Source organism: Mobula birostris, chromosome 12 (genome assembly GCF_030028105.1).
Source record: "Mobula birostris isolate sMobBir1 chromosome 12, sMobBir1.hap1, whole genome shotgun sequence".
NCBI classification, from domain to species: domain Eukaryota; kingdom Metazoa; phylum Chordata; class Chondrichthyes; order Myliobatiformes; family Myliobatidae; genus Mobula; species Mobula birostris.
Window position 1 is genome coordinate 110,991,845 of NC_092381.1, and position 23,496 is coordinate 111,015,340.

The 23,496-nt window shown below is 43.9% G+C and overlaps 1 protein-coding gene across 2 annotated transcripts; it reads left to right on the forward strand.

Annotated features, from left to right (window-relative positions):
• Positions 1–1,761: 1,761 nt before the first annotated feature.
• Positions 1,762–23,496, forward strand: ccdc97 (coiled-coil domain containing 97). 2 transcript variants are annotated; one of them, XM_072274482.1, is made up of 5 exons: positions 1,762–1,951; positions 3,827–4,339; positions 13,196–13,450; positions 16,251–16,380; positions 23,328–23,496. In XM_072274482.1, exons 1-5 carry the CDS (start codon positions 1,918–1,920, stop codon positions 23,452–23,454), a joined length of 1,059 nt encoding a protein of 352 aa, XP_072130583.1. In that variant the 5' UTR covers positions 1,762–1,917; the 3' UTR covers positions 23,455–23,496. The 2 variants fall into 2 exon arrangements, with proteins under 2 accessions (XP_072130583.1, XP_072130584.1); XM_072274483.1 differs by lacking the exon at positions 1,762–1,951 and adding an exon at positions 1,988–2,294.

The window sequence follows — 23,496 nt, forward strand, 5'->3', positions numbered from 1 at the left end:
ACCAATAACAAAAGTAATACCATAACTCAGGAGCAGGTGTTGGAAATTCAAAACTACACACAAAATGCTGGAGGAACTTAGGTCAGGCAGCACCGGAGAGAAATAAACAGTCGACGTTTGGGGCTCTGAATCCTCATCAGGACTGGAATGGAAGTGGGTTTGGAGCCAGAATAAGGTGCTAGTGGGGAGACTTCAAGTTATAGGTGGAACTAGATGAGGGGAAGGTGGACAGGTGGGTGGGGTGGAGATGAAGTGAGAAGCTGAGACATGATAGGTAGAAGGGGTTTTACATAAACACACACACACACACACACACACACACACACACACACCTAGTTCAGCAATATATGCAAAGCAGATATTTTGAATTCTTGCATATCTATACAGCTGTCTCAGAACATCCCAATGACGGATCATTCAGGTGTTCCTGTTTATGTTCCAAAGTTTCAGGTGACTATTAAGAAAAGGTTATTGGTATTCACGTCTGAGATGGTTGCTATCATTTTAGCATTGGAATGGATCAAAGAAGTACGTCTCTGATTCATTCTTGGTCTTGACACCTTTTAACACAGGTATTTCAAATTGTAGGCCAGACATTCTTCTTGAGATTGGACAACATCTGTTAAGGCTGCAGGGTCTAGGCGTGTGTATACATTCCCGCCCACGTTGGGGTTAAAGGAAATGAAGACCATAAGACAAAGGAGCAGGAGTAGGCCATTCGGCCCATCGAGTCTGCTCCACCATTTTATCATGAGCTGATCCATTTTATTTTATTTAGTCCCACTGCCCCGCCTTCTCACCATAACCTTTGATGCCCTGGCTACTCAGATACCTATCAATCTCTGCCTTAAATACACCCAATGACTTGGCCTCCACTGCTGCCCATGGCAACAAATTCCTTAGATTCACCACCCTCTGACTAAAAAAATTTCTTCGCATTTCTGTTCTGAAAGGGCGCCCTTCAATCCTGAAGTCATGCCCTCTCGTACTAGGCTCCCCCATCATGGGAAACAACTTTGCCACATCCACTCTGTCCATGCCTTTTAACATTCGAAACGTTTCTATAAGATCTCCCCTCATTCTTCTAAACTCCAAGGAATACAGTCCACGAGCGGACAAACGTTCCTCATATGTTAACCCTCTCATTCCCGGAATCATTCTAGTGAATCTTCTCTGTACCCTCTCCAAGTGGCAGACATTCTAACCAAGCAATCACTTAAAATTAAGCACATAAATATAGTGGTGCCTTTGGATAAGAGGGAGGTGAAAACCATAATTTAAAAGTCTATTCAATTACTGTGGCAACAAAGTTCGGGTAAGGAAAAAAAAGGCGACATTTTTATCTCTCTGCTCCCACCTTAAACCTGTGTCCTCTAGCTCTGTTCTGTAGAAAAGATTCTGACTATCTATTCATACTATGCACTCAGGGGGTTCAGAGATGGATAGACAGTCAAATCTTGAGGACCGGAGTGAGTATGGAGCACAAACTAGTGCTGGGGAAAGGGGTGAGTCGCGAAGCTTGTTTTGTCCTTATGGACAAAATAAGAGCAGATGGCTTCCTTCCGTACACAGACCCTACTATCTTTCAATAAAAAGAACGGGATTTTCTTTCAAGACAGAAAATGTGCCAATTGCGAAATTGTACAGATTGTCAAACAACAGATGTTACTATCCTTTAAAAAATCTCAATTAAGAAATTTGTTTTTAATTCCTTAATTGAGATTTATTTTAGAAGGATCTACTTGGAGGCCGGAACTTTACAACGGCCATTTGCTCTCCCAAGCGAGGAATCTTTGATGATCGGAAATTGTCCGTAGTGCTTTAGATCCCGGATTATGAACATTTGGATTAAAACGCTTTTGCTTGAATTATTATTTGGAGCAAAATGGAAACCAGCGGTGTGTAAAATATGAGGCGATGGACGGGAAAGATTGTGTGAACCTTGCGGAAGGTAAAGTCGTGGGTCATGTTTAGCGGGGATGAGGGGCGCGGCCTAGAGACAGCGCCGAGGCCTCGGCTCACGGCCGAATCGTCAGGCCCCGCGGTTCGGTACCACGCTGGGCTTTGGATGACTATTCCATATTCCCGAGTTTAAATTACTAGGAGAAATATTATACTGTTTTTTCTTAAGTTTAGTTAATTCCCCTAACCCGAATAAAACAGTTTGATGGGATCTGGACTTACTGCCAAATACGTTTATTACCCGTTGTGGGCATTTCTGAGTCGTGGCTGAAAGAAGATCACAGCTGGGAGCTTAACATCTAATGACAGATATTGTGTGAAAGGACAGGCAGGTGAGCAAAGGCGGTGGATGGCTTTGTTGGTTAAGAAGGCAATCAAATACTGAGAGACGCGCCGTGGCATCACAAGATGGTTATTGTGAGAGAAAGGTTTGACAGCTCTGGACCTGCACTCGCTGGAGCTTATAAGAATGAGAGGGGTTTAATTGAAACCTGCCGAATATTAAAGGCATGAGTGGATATGGATGGGATATTTCTCGTAATGGGGTTGGGGTGGGGGGGAGTCGAGGACCAGAGAGTGCAGCCTCAGGATGGGACGTGGGTTCCCAACCTCTTCTATGCCATGGACCAATACCAGGAAGCAAGAGCCCCAGGTTGGGACCCCTTCAATACAAGAACATCCCTTTAGAACTGAGATGAGGAGGAATTTCTTTAGCCAGAGGTGAATCTTTGGAACTCATTGCCATAGGTGGTTATACAATACAATGCATCAGCTAGACCAAAGTAAAAGTCATTACCCAGTGACAGGAGTGGATGTTAGGAGGAAGTAAAGCATCAGTGTTACAGCAGCATGAAGCAAACCATAAGGAAATTACACCAAATGTAATCTGAACCAGTTGGACAATATCATCAAAATCAAGAACATAATTGGAGAAGGCATTTGCATGTTTTCTCAACAAATCCTAAGTATATGGGGTTTTAGATCCAAGCCTGAAATAAACTTCTCTGTATGGGATTTTAAGGTTAATGTTCTATGACAATAAATAAACTATACTGATAAATGACTTTCGAATCTGTTAAAATGATACAGAAGTAATCATCTAATGTTTATATAATAACTTGTTTCCCTGACTTTTAGATTTAAATTGTACATTTCATCACATTGGTTGTGGAGGCCAAGCCATTGGGTATATTTAGAACAGAGGTGGATAGATTCTCGGTATGTAAGAGCATCAAATGTTACATGGAGAAGCCAGGAGAATGGGTTTGAGAGGGATAACAAATTAGCCATGATGGAATGGCGAAGCAGACTAGATGGGCCAAGTGGTGCAATACTGCTCCTATGTCTTATCTAGATTGGAAATGCCATCTCCATCATCGAAACAGCATTTCATTGGACCCCTGAAGGGCAGAGGAAATGCGGGAGACCAATGCCATCTTGGTGCCATAATGTAGAGGCAGAAATAAGGACCCTTGAACCACACCTGGGGCACAATAGAGAAGATAGCCAAGGACAGAGATGGAGGACCTTCATGGCTGCCCTAAACACCAGTGGCATAACAGGCAGTAACAAACCAACCATCTATATTGGAAATACTAGATTTAGACAATTTAATACAGAAAGGCAGATTAAAATTAGAAGGGAAATTAAAACAAATACTAAATTTCCATAGAGTTCTGTTCCAAAGTGAGATTAGTTTTGGCCATTCCAGTCTTTCGAATGCCTTTACTCCACAAAATGGTGACTGGCTTTCAGTGCATTTCCAGTACCGACGGAATTCTTTCTACCTCTTTTGGGCTTTATTTTCTTACAAACTAAATGTTTATAAGCTGGTTAATTAATAGGAAAATTAAATTACCCATAGGTCTTCAAATGCAAGATGATTCTTCACCAGATGCTGTCACTCAGGAAGTAAATGCTCAGGTTGAAGAGATGCTGGTAATTCCTAATGAGGGTCGAGACACCCCGAAAGATGAAGGAGCACAGAATCAGCCTGGTTCCCCTGCCTCTGCAGCAGCAATCGAGGAGCAGACCGATCTTCAGGAGGAAGCCGCCATGGACGCTTCACTGAACAGTATGTTCCATGCGATCTCTAGCAGCAAGGCTGTAATCAAAAGTCAACAAAAGGACGAGCCTGACCTGCGCTATGACCAGAAGCTGTCCATCGTCAAGGAACTTTTCTACTGCAAGCCAGTGGTTTTCCTCGAACGGTTTCACAAGATCATCAGAGAGGAGCACCTGGTCTGCTTCAGTCACTTGTCTGATAACTATGAAGTAACTTTCTACTGCAACGAAGTGCGGAAGTCATCAAAGAAGAAAAGTGCTCGAACAAACGTTCGCAACAAGAGATACGCGGCCCTGCAGCAGCTTATCAAAGGTAATGTGCAGAACACAAAATCGTTTCCCTGTCTGTCCTTTAGACTGCTGATGACAACCTCTTCAATGTCTTCCCCAGCGTGGGTCATGGAGCATTACAGCACAGAGACAGACCCTTCAGCCTGTCTAGTCCATGTCAAACTGTTGTTCTACTTGGTCTCATTGACCTGCACCAGGACCACAGACCTCCGTACCCCTCCAATCCACGTACCTATCCAAATCGTATCCACCACTTCCGCTGGCAGCTCGTTCCACACTCACACCACCCTCTGAGTGAAGAAGTTTCCCCTCATGTTCCCCTTAAACTTTTCACCTTTCACCCTTAACCCATGAACTCCAGTTGTAGTCCCACCCAACCTCAGTGGAAAAAGCCTGCTTGCACTTACCGTCTATAAACCCCATAATTTTGTATATTTCTCTGTAATATGTTATTCATTTTGATATGGTTTTCCCTTGTACTACATCAATGGACTGATAGAGTGCCACAGGCCCTTTGGCCCATCTATTTCATGCTAAATTGTTACTCTGTCTAATCCCTTTGATCCTTGCGTCTGTGTACTGTGTACAAAATTATCTTAAGTGTTGAAATGGAATCTGCATCCTCCACTTCCTCTGGCAACTCGCACCACCCTCTGAGTGAAGAAGCCTCCCCTTTCACCCTTAACCTTTAGATTTAGTCTCACCTACCCACCATGAGTAAAGCCTACTTGCATTTACCCTGTCTACCCCTCATAGTTCAAAGGTTCACGTTAATATCAGAGAATGTATACAACCTGAAATTCGTACTCTTCACGGACATCTACGAAACAAGAATCTCCATAGGATTAGCGATAGAAACATTGAAGCCATGAAATTTTGTATATTTTGTACATTAATTGTGGGTGACAAGATTCAGAGAATGATTCAGCTGTAGTGCGCATCACACAAACTGAATCAAGGTCTTGTTCTGCATCATTGACCATCTCTTTGCCTCCACAGATGCTGCTCGTCCACTGAGTTACTGCACCGGTTTATTTTTGGCTGTGATTTAATCACCTTTTACCTTCTAACTGATCTCTTTGCCCCTTCCCCTCCTTTCCTTTGTAATTTAACATTTATTGTATCACCAATTTTATCCGGTTCTGGCGTAAAAGTCAGCGATTTGAAATGTTAACTCTTTATTCCTCTTTCTGCCTAACCTGCTAATTCCAGCGACTTTGTTTCTATTTAATCGCCGATTTCTAGCATCTGCAGTGTTTTGCTTTTGTCTCTGTATCAAATTTGTTTATTCGCTCACCCAGACAGTCAGATTCTTTTTTTTCCCTCAGAGCAGAAATATAAATTATTAACACACAAAATGCTGGCGGAACTCAGCAGGCCAGGCAGCATCTATGGAAAAAAGTACAGATAACACTTCAAGCTGTACTCTTTTCTTTAGATGCTGCCTGGCCTGCTGAGTACCTCCAGCATTTTGTGTGTGTTGCTTGGATTTCCAGCATCTGCAGATCTGTTTGTGATGTTAATTATTAGACAGTACAAAATACATTTATTATCAAAGTATGTTTACTGTATATTACACAACCTTGAGATTTGTCTCCCAAAAGGCAGCCATGAAACAAAGAACCCAGTGGGGGAAAGAAAAGAAGACTGCCGAACACCCAGTGTGCAGAGGAAAAGAAAAACAAATCATGTGAACAGTAAACAAGCAAATAGCATTCTGAAGTTCACAAAGAGAGTCCTTCCAGGGACCCTTAGTTCAGCACAGAGCACCAAGTTGAACCAGTCGGGCCCCAACACCCTGACCTTTCCAATCTGGCCCGGCGCCTAAAACATCATCCAAACATTTGGATTCAGTCGCTCTGATATACGTTGGAGCCCGAACTTGACTCTTCCAGTTCAGCCCGGCACTTAAATTGTCATCTAATCATCAGGTTCAGTTGCTGCAATGCACTCAGGGATCTGGACCCCGCTGCCTTGATCCACCCTTTCTGAGATTCGGCGCTTGGACTGCTTGAACCTCAGGTCTTCCTGGCCGTCTGCGATGAGCCCACTGCCTTGTCTCAGTTCTGTCACATCAAATTGCCTCCAAACCTAAATGGAAGTTGGACACCCATTTAAGATGAGATGGAGAAAGTTTAAAGAAGATTTGAGGAGCAAGTTTGTGATGCTACTTTTAAGTTCTGTAAGAAGTTGGTGAGGCCTAATTTGGAGTATTATGTGTAGTTTGGTCACCTACCTACTGGAAAGATGTAAATAAGGTTGAAAGAGCGCAGAGAAAATTTACAAGGATGTTGCCGGGTCTGGAGGATCTGAGTTATGGGGAAAGATTGAATAGGTTGGGACTTTATTCCTGGGATGTAGAAGATTGAGGGGAGATTTGACGGAAGCATACAAAATTATGAGGGATATAGATAGGGTCAATGCAAGCAGACTTTTTTTCCACTGAGTTTGGGTGGGAATACAACTAGAGGTCATGGGTTAAGGATGAAAAATTTAAGGGGAGCATGAGGGGAAACTTCTTCACTCAGAGGCTGCTGAGAGCGTGAAAGGAGCTGCCAGTGCAAGTGGTGGACGTGAGCTCAAGCTCAAAGTAAAATGGAAAAAGTCTACTTAATAAAAGCAATCTTATAAAATCTTTTATACTTAAGACTCAATACAAAGTTCAAAGTAAATTTTATTATCAGAGTACATGTTTGTCACCACATAAAGCCCTGAGATTCATTTTCTTGTGGAAAATCAGCAAATCGATAGAATAGTAACTGTAACAGGATCAATGGATGATCTACCAGAGTGCAGAAGACAACAAACCGTGCAAGTACAATTATAAATAAATAGCAATAAATAACCAGAACACGAGATAATGAGATAAAGAGTCATTTGTTGTAGGAACATTTTAATGATAGGTCAAGTCAGTGTAGTTACTTTTACATGGATGGTAGGTTTATGGCGGGCTATGGGAGTAGGCTGTTTAAATGCTTCAGCACAGACTGGATGGACTGAAGGGCCTGTTTCTGTGCTGTACTTTCCTAAAGTGTTCTTTTTACCCAGAGTGTGTTAGATCCTGGAATGGGTGACGGGGTGGCACTGTCAGCAGATACAACAGTGGTGTTTAAGAGGCTTTTTGAAAGGCACATGAATGGAAATACATCATATGCATGCAGAAGATAATTCATCATTGTGTTCAGTACAGACATTATGGGCTGAAGGGCCTGTTCCTTTGTGATACTGTCCTATGTTCTGTCTTCTCTATTCTTTACATTCTGATACACAATAGCAATGGGTGGGGGAAGGATACGTCTCTACCAAGTGAGGTGTAAGGCGCTCCTTCCCTCCGCTAGCCTACAGGTCACCCTGAAACGAAACACCTCATTAGGCTCCCCCCCCCACCCCTACCCCCAAGATCAGGGACACGTGAAGCCACGGGAGCAGGTGGTGGATGGTCGTATGAGCAGCCGGTGCAGATCACAAGTCCTGATTTTCGACCACTCACACCAGACAGACGATCATTGAAGAGTATTGATAATGACTTGAGTCACACACTGCTCAGAAGACAATGACAAACCACTTCTGTAGAAAAATTTGCCAAGAACAATCATTGTCATGGATAGAGAAAAGATGAAAAGACAGATGGAAACCATCACCCATGTGCTACAACAAGGTATATGATGATGATGACATGATCCCACCATGAAATATGAGGTCCAACACTCAGAGAGAACAATGTAAGGATGTCAAGCAATCTAGAATGTTATCAGTGATCACCAGGACACGCTGTCTCCTTGCTGCTTTCATTAGGCAGGAGGTACAGGAGCCTCGGGTCCCACACCACCAGGTTCAGGAACAGTTATTACCCCACAACCATCAGGCTCCTGAACCAGTGTGGATAACTTCACTCACCACAATGAGCCTCAGGTCCCACACCACCAGGTTCAGGAACAGTTATTACCCCACAACCATCAGGCTCCTGAACCAGTGTGGATAACTTCACTCACCACAATGAGCCTCAGATCCCACACCACCAGGTTCAGGAACAGTTCTTACCCCACAACCATCAGGCTCCTGAACCAGTGTGGATAACCTCACTCACCACAATGAGCCTCAGGTCCCACACCACCAGGTTCAGGAACAGTTATTACCCCACAACCATCAGGCTCCTGAACCAGCGGGGATAACTTCACTCACCACAATGAGCCTCAGGTCCCACACCACCAGGTTCAGGACCAGTTATTACCCCACAACCATCAGGCTCCTGAACCAGTGTGGATAACTTCACTCCCCACAATGAGCCTCAGGTCCCACACCACCGGGTTCAGGACCAGTTATTACCCCACAAGCATCAGGCTCCTGAACCAGTGTGGATAACTTCACTCCCCACAATGAGCCTCAGGTCCCACACCACCAGGTTCAGGAACAGTTATTACCCCACAACCATCAGGCTCCTGAACCAGTGTGGATAACTTCACTCGCCTCAACTATGATCTGATTCTTCAACCTATGGACTCCCTTTCAAGGACTCTGCCACTCATGTTCTCAGTATTACTCGTTTATTATTATTATTATTTCTTTGTGTTTGCACAATTTGCCTTTTGAAGATTGGTTGTTTATCAGTCTTTGTATATAGTTTTTCATTGATTCTATATATACGTCACGATTTACAACCCTGAAATTCATTTTCTTGTGGGCATACTCAGTAAATGTATAGAATAATAACTATAACAGAATCAATGAAAGACCACCCAACTAGGACGTTGAACCAGAGTGCAGAAGACAACAAACTGTGCAATTACAAAAAGAAAGTAGTAATAATAAATAAGTAAGCAATAAATATTGAGAACATGAGATGAAGAGACCTTGAAAATGAGTCCATTGGTTGTGTGAACAATTCAGAGATGGGGCAAGTGAAGTTATCCCCTTTGGTTCAGGAGCCTAATGGCTGGAGGGTAATAACTTTTCCTGACCCTGATGGTGTGAATCCTGAATCTCCTGTAACACTTCCCTGGCAGCAGTGAGAAGAGAGCATGTACTGGGTGGTGGGGAGTCTCTAATGATGCTGCTTTCAAGCGACAGTGTTTCGTGACTGGGAGGGCTTTACTTGTGATGTACTGGGCTGTATCCACTCGTTTTTTGTAGGATTCTCTGTTGAAGAGCATTGGTGTTTCCAGTTAGGCTATGATGCAGCCAGTCTATATACTCTTCACCACATATCTATAGAAGTTTGCCAAACTTTTAGATGTCATGCTCAATCTTTGCAAGCTCCTAGTAGAGGCGTTGCTGTGCTTTCTTCGTGTTTTACTGTGAATGCCTGCAGGGAAATGTATCTAAGGGTAGTATATGGTGTTAACTTTTGAGACTGCCAGCTTGCTTTGTGGTGAATCATAAGTATCATATATATTTTTAAAAAACTGGTTTATATGTATATTTTTTTTAAAAAAGTAGTGAGGTAGCATTCATGGATTCAGTGTCCATTCAGGAACTTGATGGCAGAGAGGAAGAAGCTGTTCCTGAATTGTTGAGAGAGTGTCTCAGGCTCCTGTACCTTATTCCTGATGAAAGCAAAGCATGACCTGGATGATGGGGGTCCTTAATGATGAATGCCACCTTTTTGAGGCATCGCTCCTTGGAGATGTCCTGGATACTACGGAGGTTAGTGCCCATGATGGAGCTGACTAAGTTTACAACTCTCTGCAGCTTACTTCAATCCTGTGCAGTAGCCCAGCCCCCACCCATACCAGACGGTGATGTAGCTAGTTAGGATGCTCTCCACAGTACCTCTAAGGAAATTTGCAAGTGTCTTTGGTAACATACCAAATCTCCTCAAACTGCTAATGAAATGTATCTGCTGTCGTGCCTTCTTTGTAGCTGCTTTGATATGTTGGGGCCAGGATAGATAGATCCTCAGATTCATTGACACCCAGGAACCAGAAATTGCCCTCTCCTTCCTCCCATATTCGGGAGTGGGGGTGGGGGGGAGGCATACATACTAGGGATGGTATGTTGTGGGTGTGCTATATTGGCACTGGAGAGCTGACCCAGCACTTCCCCAGACTCTGTTGGTCATTGACACAAACAACACATTTCACTGTACTGCATGTTTCAATGTCTGTGTGACCAGGTTAATCTTTAATCTCCACAATCTCGGTGTTCCTTCGTCTTGCCAAGTCTGAATCCAAAAATTCCCATCCTAATATATTGCAGATGCCTTTCATCAGAAAATTTACGGTGCTTTACAAAACTCTGCTACCGGCATCTCAATGGGAATGGGCTGTAAATATTGACCTTCCCAGTGGTGTCCCCGTTATATGCCCGAATTTTAATGAATTATAGTATCCATCCCATTTTGTGTCACATCTATGTTTCTGTGTTGTTCTGCCGAGTATGTTATGTTGGCCCTGGAAGATACTTGGGGGTTGCCTCCATTACATCCTTGGGTGTGTTGGTTGTTATCTTAAATAGCGCATTTTGTTGCATGTTTCGATGTTCATTAAACATGTATCAGTCCAGCACAGGAACTGCCCCTTTGGCTCACAATGTTGTGTTGAAGCGATTAAATAAGTAATCAAATGGCCAACTAATCCCTTCTGCCTACACAATGTCCATATCCTTCCGTTTTCCTCACATTCATGTGCCTATCTAAACATCTAGTGAAAGTCTCTAATGTATCTGCCTCTACTACCACCTTAGACAGTGCATTCCAGCCACGCTGTGTTTTTAAAAAAAACACAACAACTTGCCCCTCACACGTCATTTGAAACTGCCCGTCCTCACCTTCAAAGCATGCCCTCTGGAATTAGATATTTCAACCCTGGGAAATAATACTCCCCGTCTACTCTGTCTATGGCTCTCATAATCTTATATGCCTCTATCAGATTGCCCTCTCAGCCTCTGCCGCTCCAGAGAAAACAACCCAAGTTTGTCCAACCTCTCATTATAGCACATGCCCTCTAAACCACGCAGCATCCTGATAAACCTCTCCTGCACCCTCTCCAAGCCCTCACCATCCTTCCTATGGTGGGGTGACCAGAACTGTATGCAATACTCTAGATGCGGCCTAACTGGTTTTATAAAGCTGCAACATAACTTCCTGACTGTTAAAATGCAATGCCTCAGCGAATAAAGGCAAGCTTGCCAAATGTCGCCTTAAGCACCATGTAAGCCACTTACAGGATCTAGGAACTTGGACCGCAAGATCCCTCTGTTCATCAACACCGTTAAGCTTTTGACTTGACGGTGTACTGTCTCTTCACATTTGATCTACCAAGAAGCAACACTTCACATTTGTTTGGGTTAAACTCTATCTGCCATTTCTCTGCCCATACCTGCAACTGATCTATATCCTGCTTGTATTATTTGCCAGTCTTCTGTGCTATCCACAACACCACCAATCTTTGTATCATTTGCAAACTTACTAGCCCACCCATCCACATTCTCACCCAGGTCATTTATATACATCACAATCAGACCACACCTGAGAAATAAATCTGAATACCCATCCTGCTTTCTGTCTTGAGCAGGAGTTCCCAACCTGGGGTGCACAGGCCCCTTGCTTAATGGCGTAAAAAAAAAATGGGAACCCCCCCCCCCTCTAAAGCCATGTTTTTCCTCCCTTTTAACCCTTTATTTGTGTATTAAAATTAGCTCTCGATTAACCTTTACTGCAAAACTTCTCAGTGTTCTGCACAGATTTCCTCTCCCACTATTATGACTTATAGAATCTTGCCCCTATATCCCACCAATCAGGATAAAGATTATTTCCCTAATCTTTCTACGAAGTTCTTCACGAGGGACTTGAGAAGAAAAGGGGTGACCTCACTGAGACTCACCGAATGTTGCTAGGCCTCGATAGAGTGGATGTGGAAAGGATCTTTCCGATGGTGGGGGAGTCTAAGACCAGGGGACACAGCCTCAGAACTGAGGGACGTCCATTTAGAACAGAGGTGAGGAACTTCTTTAGCCAGAGAGTGGTGAATCTGTGGAACTCGTTGCCACAGGCAGCTGTGGAGGCCAAATCATTGGTATGTTTAAGGCAGAGGTTGATAGGTTCTTGATTGGTCAGGGCAGAAAGGGATATGGTAAGAAGGCAGGAGTTTGGGTTGAGAGGGAAAATGGATCAGCCTTGATGGGCGGAGATGGGCCAAATGGCCTAATTCTGCTCTTTATCTTATGGTCTTATGGATGCTGCAGATGTTGGAAATCCGGAACAACACACACAAAATGCTGGAGGAACTCAGCAGGGCAGGCAGCATCTATGGAAATGAATAAACAGTTGATACTTTGGGCTGAGAGCTTTCTTCAGGACTGGAAGAGAAAGGGGGGAAATGCCAGAATAAAAAGGTGGGTGAGAAGAGGAGGAGGACAAGCTAGAAGCTGCTGGGTGAAGTCAGGTGGATGGGGGAGGGGGAATGAAGTAAGAAGCTGGGAGGTGATGGGTGGAAAAGACAAAGGGCTGGATTTGAAGGAACCTGATGAGAGAGAGTGGACCATGGAAGAAAGGATATGAGGAGACGAACCAGGGAGAGGTGATAGGCAGGTGAGGAGAAGAGCTAAGAGGCCAGAGTGAGGAACAGAAGAAGAGGGAGGGAAAAGTACCAGAAGGAGAAATCAATATTCATGCTGTCAGGTTGGAGGCTACCCAGACAGAATATGAGGTGTTGCTCCTCCACCCTGAGGTTGGCCTCATCGTGGCAGAAGAGGAGGCCGTGGACTGACATGTCAAAATGGGAAGGGGGATGGATATTAAAATGTTTGGCCTCTGGGAAATTCCACCTTTTGTGAGGTGCTTTGCACAAGGAAAGGAATCTTGCTCTGCACTGCATTAGAAGTGTCGGCTGGGATTTTTCTGAGGTACCTGTAACAACATCTGTCTGTCTTTACCCCGCAGATGGGGAGTACTTCAGCGATGAGCAGATGCGAACTCGAGACCCACTGCTCTACGAGCAGTACATCAGGCAATACATGACAGAGGAAGAGCTGTTGGCACAAAACAGCAGGAACCTGGGCGGCTCGATGAGTCTGTCAGATCTGCTGATGAACACATATCAGGAAAAGATCGTGCAGGAGAGGTTACAGTGGCAGCAGGAAAGGGAGGATGCCTGTGAAGAGGAGGAGGAGGAGGAAGAGGAAGACGAGGAGGAAGGTGCCTTTTTTTTTTATTTTTGGGGCTTAAATTTCCTTGAGGGAAATGATTCAAAACAACCCTAAATGTTATCTCCTATTTATTTATTCAGAGATATGATATATGTTTGCGTGCAGTTTTGGTCACCCTACCTGCAGGAAATGTGTAAATAAGGTTGAAAGATTACAGACAAAATATACAAGCATGTTGCCAGACTGAAGGACCAGAGTTATAAGGGAAGATTAAATAGGTCCTAAAGTCCTAACTTTATTCTTTGGCGCCTAGAAGATTGAGAGGAAATTTGATAGAGGTATACACAATTGAGGGGTATAGATAGGGTAAATGCAAGCAGGCTTTTTCCACTGAGGTTGGGTGGGACTACAACCAGAGGTCATGGGTTAAGGGTGATAGGTGAGAAGTTTAAGGGGAACATAAAGGGAAATGTCTTCACTCAGAGGGTGGTGAGAGTGTGGAGTGAGCTGCCAGGGCAAGTGGTGCATGTGAGCTCGATTTCAACATTTAAGAGAAGTTTGGATATTGGGGGTATGGAGGCCATGGTCCTGGTGCAGGTCAAGGGGAGTAGTCACTTTAAATTGTTTGGCATGGACTAGATGGGCTGAAAGGCCTGTTTCTGTGCTGTACTTTTCTGTGACAGTGACTCCTCGAGATAGGGCATGGAACAGGCCCTTCTGGCCCAGTAAGCACACTGCACAGCCACCCACCTATTTAATCCCAGCTGAATTTACAATGACCGATTAACCCACTGACCGGTACATCACCGGACTGTGGAAGGAAGCCGGAGCATCCCGAGGAAACCCACATGCACATGGAAAAGGGATGTATGAACTTTCTTACAGAGGCTCTGGAATTGAACTCAGATCCAATGCTCCAAGCTGCAATAGCGATGGCTTACTGCTACAATACCCCGCACTATCTGTAGGAGATTTAAACACTAGGGGATGCATGGGGACAGGGGAGGGAATAGTGATGATGGGATGCTGGGATACAGAACACCTCAGAAGCTGGAAAGCTGAAATTAAGGAACAGTGGACATATTTTATATTTTGAGTTCTATGCTTTTATATTCTGTGTTTTTGCCCATTCTTGTTGCCATATGGCATGATTTGTTAGCATTTTTTTGTGTGGGGCAAGGGTTTAGGGGTTTGGAGTTTGATGTTCATGTTACTATTTGCGTGATTTTTTTCACATGGGTTGATAAGCGTGTTGCCATTTGCAAGTATTTTGTGTGTGGAGGGGGGCTTAATGTTTCTCTTTGAACAACTCAGTGGTTTTCTTTGTTTCATGGATATCTGGATAACTGTGAGAGCCTGTGGTTTAGAATAGACATCAGTAGATAAGCTGTCTCCAGAGATAGAGACAGTGAGATTGAGAAAGGGGAGGGAGGTGTCGGAAACGGACCAGGTAAATTCGAAGGCAGGGTGGAAGTTGGGGGCAAAGTCGATGAAGTTGACGAGCTCAGTATGGGTGCAGGAAGCAGCACCAATGCAGTCGTCGATGTTGCGTAGGAAATGTGGGGGGTGGACACCAGTGTAGTCTTGGAGTATGGACTGTTCCATGTAGCGGACAGAAAGGCAGGCATAGCTAGGACCTATATGAGTGCCGATGGCTACACCTTTTGTTTGAAGGAAGTGGGAGGAGCCAAAGGAAAACCATTATTAAGAGTGAAGACAAGTCCTGCTGGACAGAGGAGAGTGGTAGTGGAGTGGAACTGGTTTGATCTGGTGTCTAGACAGAAATGGAGGGCTTTCCCACCCCCCCAACATTAAACTCTCTCCAGTCGCCTTAGCAAACCTCCCCGCCAGGATATTGGTCCCCCATTTGCAAATTAACCTTTCGGGAATCTTGCACGAGGACCTTTTGCACATCAGATTTTTGAATTTTCTCTCCACCTACAGTACCATGTATGGCCCAATGACCATTTGGCTTCTTGTTCCAGGTGGATGTTGGGTGATGGGTTGGAGATGTGTCTCTGCCCAAGGAAGTGTAAGATGCTCCTTCCCTCCGCTAGCCCGCAGGTCGCCCTTGAGCAAGGTGTAACTCCTGCTTAGTGCCCCTCCACCCCACAGAGCAGGGTCATGTGAAGCCATGGGACCAGGTGGTGGATGATGCATATCATGTGTCCTGGTGATGTGACCACTGACAATCTCTGAAGAGTATTGATAATGCCTGGGGTCACCCTAAATCCGTAAGACACACCCGAAAGTTTTCAGGAAGCAAAATCTTTGTTGTCCAGTGTATTGGCTGGGGTCACCCATCTTGTAAAGGCACTGCCCAGAGGAAGGCGATGGCAAACCACTTCTGTAGAAAAATTTGCCAAGAACAATCATGGTCTTTGAAAGAACAACACGGCATATGCTGAATGAACAATCCATGTATACAAACTATCTTCTGTATTTATAGCATTTTTTAATTGTGTTCTTTATCTTGGGCTTTTTTAGTGCTGTATCAGATCTGGAGCAACAACTGTTTTGTTTTCCATTACACTTAGGTACTGCAAGTGATATTAAGCAACGTTGAACCTTGAATCACATATTGTAGTGCGGTGTGGGCAAGAGTAAGTGGCAGCTGTGGTTAGCAGTTGGGTCCTTTGGTTATTCAGTCTCTCCTTTCACAGCTGTTGCTTACTGTCTGTGGTAGAGCCAAAGTCATTCTCATGCGGCACAGCCCCCTCTTGAACAGATTTCCTCCAGGTGGATCTATTCAGTGCAATGTCCTCCCAGTTTCTAGATGTCATGTTGAATTTCTTCAGGCTGATTTTCATGTTGTCTTATCTTGTGCCAACACTCCTGTCTCTGTACAGAGGACAGACCCATGTCCAAAGCTGCGGAGTGGGTGCCCAGTGACGACGAGAGGATCATGCTGAGGGACGAATTCGTGAGCCGTATGCATCAGCGCTTCCTAGACGGAGAAGATGGAGACTTTGATTACAGGTAATTTTCATTTACCTTCATGCATTCAACACAGAGGGAAGCTGCTGGGCCCATTATGACCATCTGTGCTATTGGGAAATCTGAACTGGTTAGTGTAACTTCCCTGTTGTTAATCTAAATGCCTATTCTCCATCTAGAGAGTTTTCGTTCAAGCTCTCCAGCTTATATCTTGCATAATAATTTGTGTTTGTTTGGTAAAAGAAATAATAACGTAGACTATTTTCTAAATGAAGAGATAATTAAAAAATCTGAGTTGCAAAGGGACATGGGAGTCAGCATGCAGGATACCCTAAAGGTTAATTTGCAGGTTGAGCCAGTGGTGAGGAAGACAAATATGATGTTTGAATTCATTTCAAGAGCACTCAAATATAAAAACAAGGATGTAATGTTGAGGCTTTGTAAAGCACTGTTGAGGCCTCACAGAGGATTGTGAGCGGTTTTGGGCTCCTGAGATAGGTTGTGCTTTCAAAGAACTTTGAGAGAGTTCAAAGGTGGTTCACAAAAATGATTCCAAGATTGAACAGCACGTCGTATGAAGAGCATTTGATGCCTCTGGGCCTGTATTCACCAGAATTCAGAAGAATGAGGGGGTAACCTCATTGAAACATTTAAAATGGTGAAAGGTCTTAATAGAGTGGATGTGGAGGATGTTTCCTCTGGTGGGAGAGTCTAGAACCAGAGGACACAGCCTCAGGATAGAGGGGCAGCCTTTTCGTACGGAGATGAGGAATTGCTTTAGCCAGAGGGTGGTGAATACGTGGAATTCTTTGCCACCAGCAGCCCTGGAGTCTGCCTTTGTGTATATTTAAGGCAGAGGTTGATAGATTCTTCATTGGCCAAGGCATGAAGGGATACGGGAAGAAGGCAGGTAACAGGGGCTGAGAGGAAAATTGGATCACCCCTGATGAAATTGCGGAGCAGATTCGATGGGCCAAATAGCCTAATTTTGCTCCTATATCTTATGGCCACTTTCTGTTGACATCTTAATGATCAGTCTTCTCTGATCATTCTCCCTCTGGGTCCTAAGAACCACCTGTTAGGTTGCTTCCTGTGCAACAAGACAGTTCACCACTTTGCATCACTGTTCGTTCCCTGGATTTCAAATCATTATCTTCCCTTGAATACCTTTTCTGCTGAGGGCTTCTGTCTCTTTCATCTGTGGCATCAGGACCAGGTTTATTATCAATTACACATGAAATTTGTTGTTTGCAGCAGCAGAAAAGTGCACTCAGTGGCCACTTTGTTAGGTACACTTGCAAATATTTATCAGCCAATCATGTGGCAGCAACTAGGTACATAAAAGCATGCAGACACGGTCAAGAGGTTCAGTTGTTGTCCAGACCAAACATCAGAATAGGGAAGAAATATTATCTAAGTGACTTTGACCATTGTTGGTGCCAGATGGGGTGGTCTGAGTATGTCAAACTGCTGAACTGGGATTTTCACACACAACAAGCGCTAGAGTTTACAGGGAATGGTGCAAGAAGCAAAAAGCATCCAGTGGGTGGCAGTTCTGTTAATGAGAGAGGTCAGAGGAGAATGGCCAGACTGGTTCATAAGACCATAAGACAAAGGAGCAGAGGTCAGCCATTCGGCCCATCGAGTCTGCTCCGCCATTTTATCATGAGCTGATCCATTCTCCCATTTAGTCCCACTCCCCTGCCTTCTCACCATAACCTTTGATGCCCTGGCTACTCAGATACCTATGAATCTCTGCCTTAAATACACCCAATGACTTGGCCTCCACTGCTGCCCATGCAAAAAAATTCCATAGATTCACCACCCTCTAACTAAAAAATTTCTTCGCATCTCTGTTCTGAATGGGTGCCCTTCAATCCTCTCGATTGAAAGAGAGTCATGTCCTCTCGTACTAGACTCCCCCATCATGGGAAACAACTTTGCCACATCTACTCTGTCCATGCCTTTCAACATTCGAAATGTTACTATGAGGTCTCCCCTCATTCTTCTAAACTCCAAGGAATACAGTCCAAGAGCAGACAAACGTTCCTCATATGTTAACCCTCTCATTCCCGGAATCATTCTAGTGAATCTTCTCTGTACCCTCTCCAACATCAGCACATCCTTTCTTAAATAAGGAGACCAAAACTGCCCACAGTACTCCAAGTGAGGTCTCACCAGCGCCTTATAGAGCCTCAACATCACATCCCTGCTCCTATACTCTATTCTTCTAGAAATGAGTGCCAACATTGCACTCGGCTTCTTCAAGCTGACAGGAAGGCAACAGTAACTCAAATAACCACACATTATAACAGTGGTGTGCAGAAGAGCATCTCTGAACATACAACATGTCGAACCTTGAAGTGGGTAGGCTGCAGCAGCAAAAGACCACACCAGGCCCTGCTCCTGTACCCTATAAAGTGGCCACAGAGTGTATATGAACAATAAATAAGTAGCGCAAAAGAGAGCAAAGATAGTCGGGTCATGTTTGTGGTTTATTATCTGCTCAGAAATCGGATGGCAGTGGGGAAGGAACTTTTCCTTAAATATTGAGTGTGTCTTCAGGCTCCTGTACCTCCTTCCTGATGGTAGTGATAAGAAGAGGGCGTGTCCTGAGTGGTGGGGGCCCATAATTATGGATGCCACCTTTTTGAGGCATCACTTTTTGAAGATGTACTCAGTGGTGGGGAGGCTGGTGCCCATGATGTAGCCGGGTGAGTTACAACCCAGTGCAGCTTTTTCCAATCCTGTGCATTGGAGCCTCCATACCAGCGATGCAAGCAGAGCAAATGCTCTCCACGGTGCATCGGTAGAGATTTGCTAGAATCTTTGGTGCCAAAGCAAATTTCCTCAAACCCTTAATGAAATATAGCCTGAAGAGAATCTGCAGATGTTAGAAATCCAGAGCAATATGCACAGGACCAGATGACTGGTCTCAGTCCAAACCTTCGACTCTTTATTCCTCTCCATAGACGCTGCCTGACCTGCTGAGTTCTTCTAGCATGTTGAAAGAAATCGAGCCACTGGCGTGCCCTCTTTGCAAATGCATCAATATCTCTGACATGAGCGAGTGCTGCTTTGTTAGAAAAGCATAAGATAGTAAAGTGCCATCCAGCAATAGTTGGATAAAAGTTACCATCTCATTGTTTTGATGATTACTAAACTAAACTATGTTGAAGCCGTTATTGCACTGTTTTTGCAAGCTTGCTGCTTATAAATTGGCCACAGTATTTCCTCAGTTGCAACAGTGGATGCATTTCAGGAAGAAATCAATTGATTGGTTAACTCTCATCTACAAATTTAAATTGAATGTTTTTTATCTACATGTATGTCACGTGAGAAGGGTTGACTACGAGGCTCTGTCATTCTTTGTTTCTCACTGCCTTCACTTACTAGACCTCTATCAGTCCTGATGAAGGGTCTCGGCCCAAAACATCAAATGTTTTCCCTTTTCCATAGATGCTGCCTGGCCTGCTGAGTTCCTCCAGCATTTTCTGTGTGTTTTGCTTGGATTTCTAACATCTGCAGATTTCCTCATGATTGTGACTCCTCTATCACTGTCCACCTTTCAATTTTATTTGTTCTATTAACACCTAATAAAATGACAGGGAAGCAACAAGTTTTGTGCTTCTTTCCTGACTTCCAAAAAGAACCTTGGATTATAAACTTTGGAATCCAACAACTGGCTATGTGACATCTTGCCACTTCCCCTGGGAAAAATCGTCGTCGTCGTCTTCATTTTGTCTGCTATCCTATGAAATGATATCCTGCTCTGGAGGTTTGCCCCTAACTTTTATTTAAAACAAAAAAAAAACACTGTAGTCCATTATCTCTGTGTATTTTGATACATATGAAAATAAATGCTTGCCAGATTTCTTGGCTCTTGTTCACATCCTTGAAAGTAATCTATTAGATTAACCGAAAAGAAACAACATATCATTTCACTTCCAATGCAAATTTGTAATTTGTAGCGTTTCGGAGACGTGAGGCTCTCTCAGCTGTGGCTCAGTCAGTCGCAGACTAATGGTTCTGAGTCAGAAACTTGAGGTTAAAAGGCCAGTACAATGCTGCTTTCTCAGAAATCTCATCTGTCAGATGAGAGGTTAAATCATGTCTGCATCTTTCTCATGATCACTGTTGAGAGTTGTAGAGTGTCATTGGATTCTGATGTTTTTTAATCCAAGGTTCTTTCAAAAGTCAGAAGAGAGCCGCAAGCTTGTTTCTTCACAATAATTTTATTAAGCACTGTTAGAACAAAGAAATTTGAAAAATGGACAGTGATAGAAGTCTAGCAAGTGAAGGGAGAGAGAAGCAAAGGAGGACAGAGCTTTGTGGTCAATCCTTCTCATATAACATGTATGTAGATGAGAAACATTCCGTTTAAATTTGTGGATAAGAGTTAACCAATCAGATAGCCCCTTTTCGTATAATGCAGTACCAAGAGAAACTTCCAGAATCATAAAAATGTAACCACTAGGGAACACACTGAAAAATTGCATATACATACTGTGGCCACTAGGAAACATACGAAACAGTTACGTGTATGTAAGTAGAGTCATAGAAAAGTACAATACAGAAGCAGGCACTTTGGCCCATCTGGTCCATGCCAAGCATTATTAACTGCCTACTCCCATCAACCTGCATGTGACCTTAGCCCTCCATATCCCTACCATCCTTGTACCTATGCAACCTTCTCCTGAACATTGAAATCAGGCTTGCATGCACCATTTGTGCTGGCAGCTCATTCCACACACTCACTACCCTCTGAACGAAGACGTTTCCCCTCATGTTCCCTTAAACGTTTCACTTTTCACTCTTAACACATGACCTCTGGTCGTAGTTCCACCCAACCTCAGTGGAAAAAGCCTGCTTGCATTTATCCTATCTATACTTCCCTCACATTTTTATACCACTATCAAATCTCTTCTCAATCTTCTACCTTCCAAGGAATAAAGTCCTAACCTATTCAATCTTTCCTTATGACTCAGGTCTTTCAGTCTGGCAACATCCTTGTAAATTTTGTCTGTAATCTTTCAACCCAACCCTATTTACATCTGTCCTGTGACCAGAACTGCACACAATACTTAAAATTAGGCCTCAGCAATGTCTTGTACAACTTGAACATAACATCTCATCTCCTGTACTCAGTACTTTGAATTATGAAAGCCAACATGCCAAAAACCTTCCTTACGATTCTATCAACCTATCATTATAAAAAATACAAGCAGGTAATTAATTGTCAAGCTGGAAAGAAATTAACAATAAACCAGGGTTCCCAGCCTTTTCTATGCCATCGACCCCCGACCATTAACGGAGAGGATCCCTGAACGGTCTAGTGTAGCACCAGTGCGTTATTAGAGGTGGCATGGTAGCGTAATGCTACTACAGAACCAGTGACCCGACTTCAGAGCTGCAGCAAATCCACCTTCAACCGTCAGTCCCTCAGTGCCATCCTACTGATCACCGCCATCGGTACCCTTAACGTGCCATGTGCAATACCACGCTCATGCTGTCAGTAAGTTACCCATAGGGACTAGGTTGAAAAAACAACGTCAAGCAAACTGTGAAGCCGGGTTCCCAACCTCAGGTCCACAGACCCTTTGCTTTAATGGTATTGGTCCATAAAATTTATATTTTAAAAAAAAAGGTTGTAAAGATTCATGCAACTTCCAGTTTCATGACAATTGGAAGCAGGGGAAGTTGTAGAGTAGCACGTTTGTAAAGTGGTTAGCGTAATACCCACTATTACTGTGTCAGCTGGAAGATCAGGGTTCAGTTCAGCTCATCGGACCTGAAGGCCTGTTCCACACTCTTATCTCTAAATAAATAAAAAGACTGGAGTTCAGTTCCCGGCACTGTCTGCAAGGAGTTTGTACCTTCTCCGTCCGACCGTGTGGGTATCCTCTAGGTGCTCTCGTTTCCTCCCACAGTCCAAAGATGTATGGGCTGGAAAGTCAATCAGTTACATGGGTGTATTTGGGTGCCACGGGCTTGTTGGGTTGGCAGGACCTGTGCTGTATCTCTAAATAAAAAAAACCTCTTGACCAATAACCAATGCTTGTTGTATTGCTCTGGAAGCTTGTTGCATTCACCACCCTGTGCCACAACGTGACTGCATTTCAGATAGTCGTCGGTGGTGGTAAAGCACTTTGCAAAATCCTGTAGCTCTGAGAGCTGCAGAATAAATGGAAGTGATTTGTGATCTGGGTTCACACAGGAATAAAATTAGCACAACGTTTCACTGTACCAGTGGCCCAGATTCAAATCCCAATGTTACGCATAAGGAGTTTGTAGGATCTCCCAGTGTGCATGTGGGTTTCCACCAGGTGCTCCAGTTTCCTCTCTCAGTCCAAAGACGTACCAGTTGGTAGGTTAATTGGTCATTGTAAGTTGTCCTGTGATTAGGCTAGGGTAAAATTGGGAGTTACTGGGGGGGTGCAACTCAGTCGGCCGGAAAGGCCTGTTCCACACTGTATCTCTAAATAAATTGAAAAGGTTTCAAGTTCGATTCCTGCCACCGCCTGTAAGGAGTTTGTATGTTCTCCCTGTGACTGTGTGAGTTTCCTCTGGGTGCTACGGTTTCCTCCCACAGTCCAAAGATGTACCAGTTGGTAGATTAATTAGTCATTGTAAATTGTCCTATGATTAGGCTGAGATTAAATTGGTGGGTTGCTGGGCGGTGCAGCTAGTTGGACTGGAAAGGCCTGTTCCCTTAATAAATAAAAAGACTGGTGTTCAAATCCCTCCACTGTCTATAAGGAGTTTGTATGTTCTCTGCTTGTAGGTTGATTGGTCATTGCAAAGTATCCCCTGATTAGGTTCGGGCTAAAGCGGTGGCTGGCTGAGTAGCTCGGCTCAAAGGGCCTATTCCACGCTGCATCGCATTAAATAAATAAAGCACTCGGCAGATAACACTCATTTTAATAAATACTGTTTAGAAAACCTCCATAGAAGTTGTTATTTTAAGATCCCTCCCCTTCCCCTTTCAGTGCTGTTGACGACAACCCAGATTTTGACAACCTTGACATTGTGAATCGTGACGAAGAGGAGCGATACTTCGATGAGGAGGAGCCAGTGGAAATTGAGGATATGGAAACGGAGTTGGACAGGGAATGACAGGATTTGAATGCATTTCTATTAAATCTCTCTTTCACTAAG

What these genes read in the sequence shown, in the direction of transcription:
- ccdc97 (XM_072274482.1), top strand. Translation starts at nt 1,918, where the DNA reads ATGGACGGGAAAGATTGTGTGAACCTTGCGGAAG. An exon ending in CCTGCAGCAGCTTATCAAAG is followed by an intron (nt 4,340 to 13,195) that starts GTAATGTGCAGA and finishes TTTACCCCGCAG; the next exon opens with ATGGGGAGTACTTCAGCGAT. An exon ending in AGAGGAAGACGAGGAGGAAG is followed by an intron (nt 13,451 to 16,250) that starts GTGCCTTTTTTT and finishes GTCTCTGTACAG; the next exon opens with AGGACAGACCCATGTCCAAA.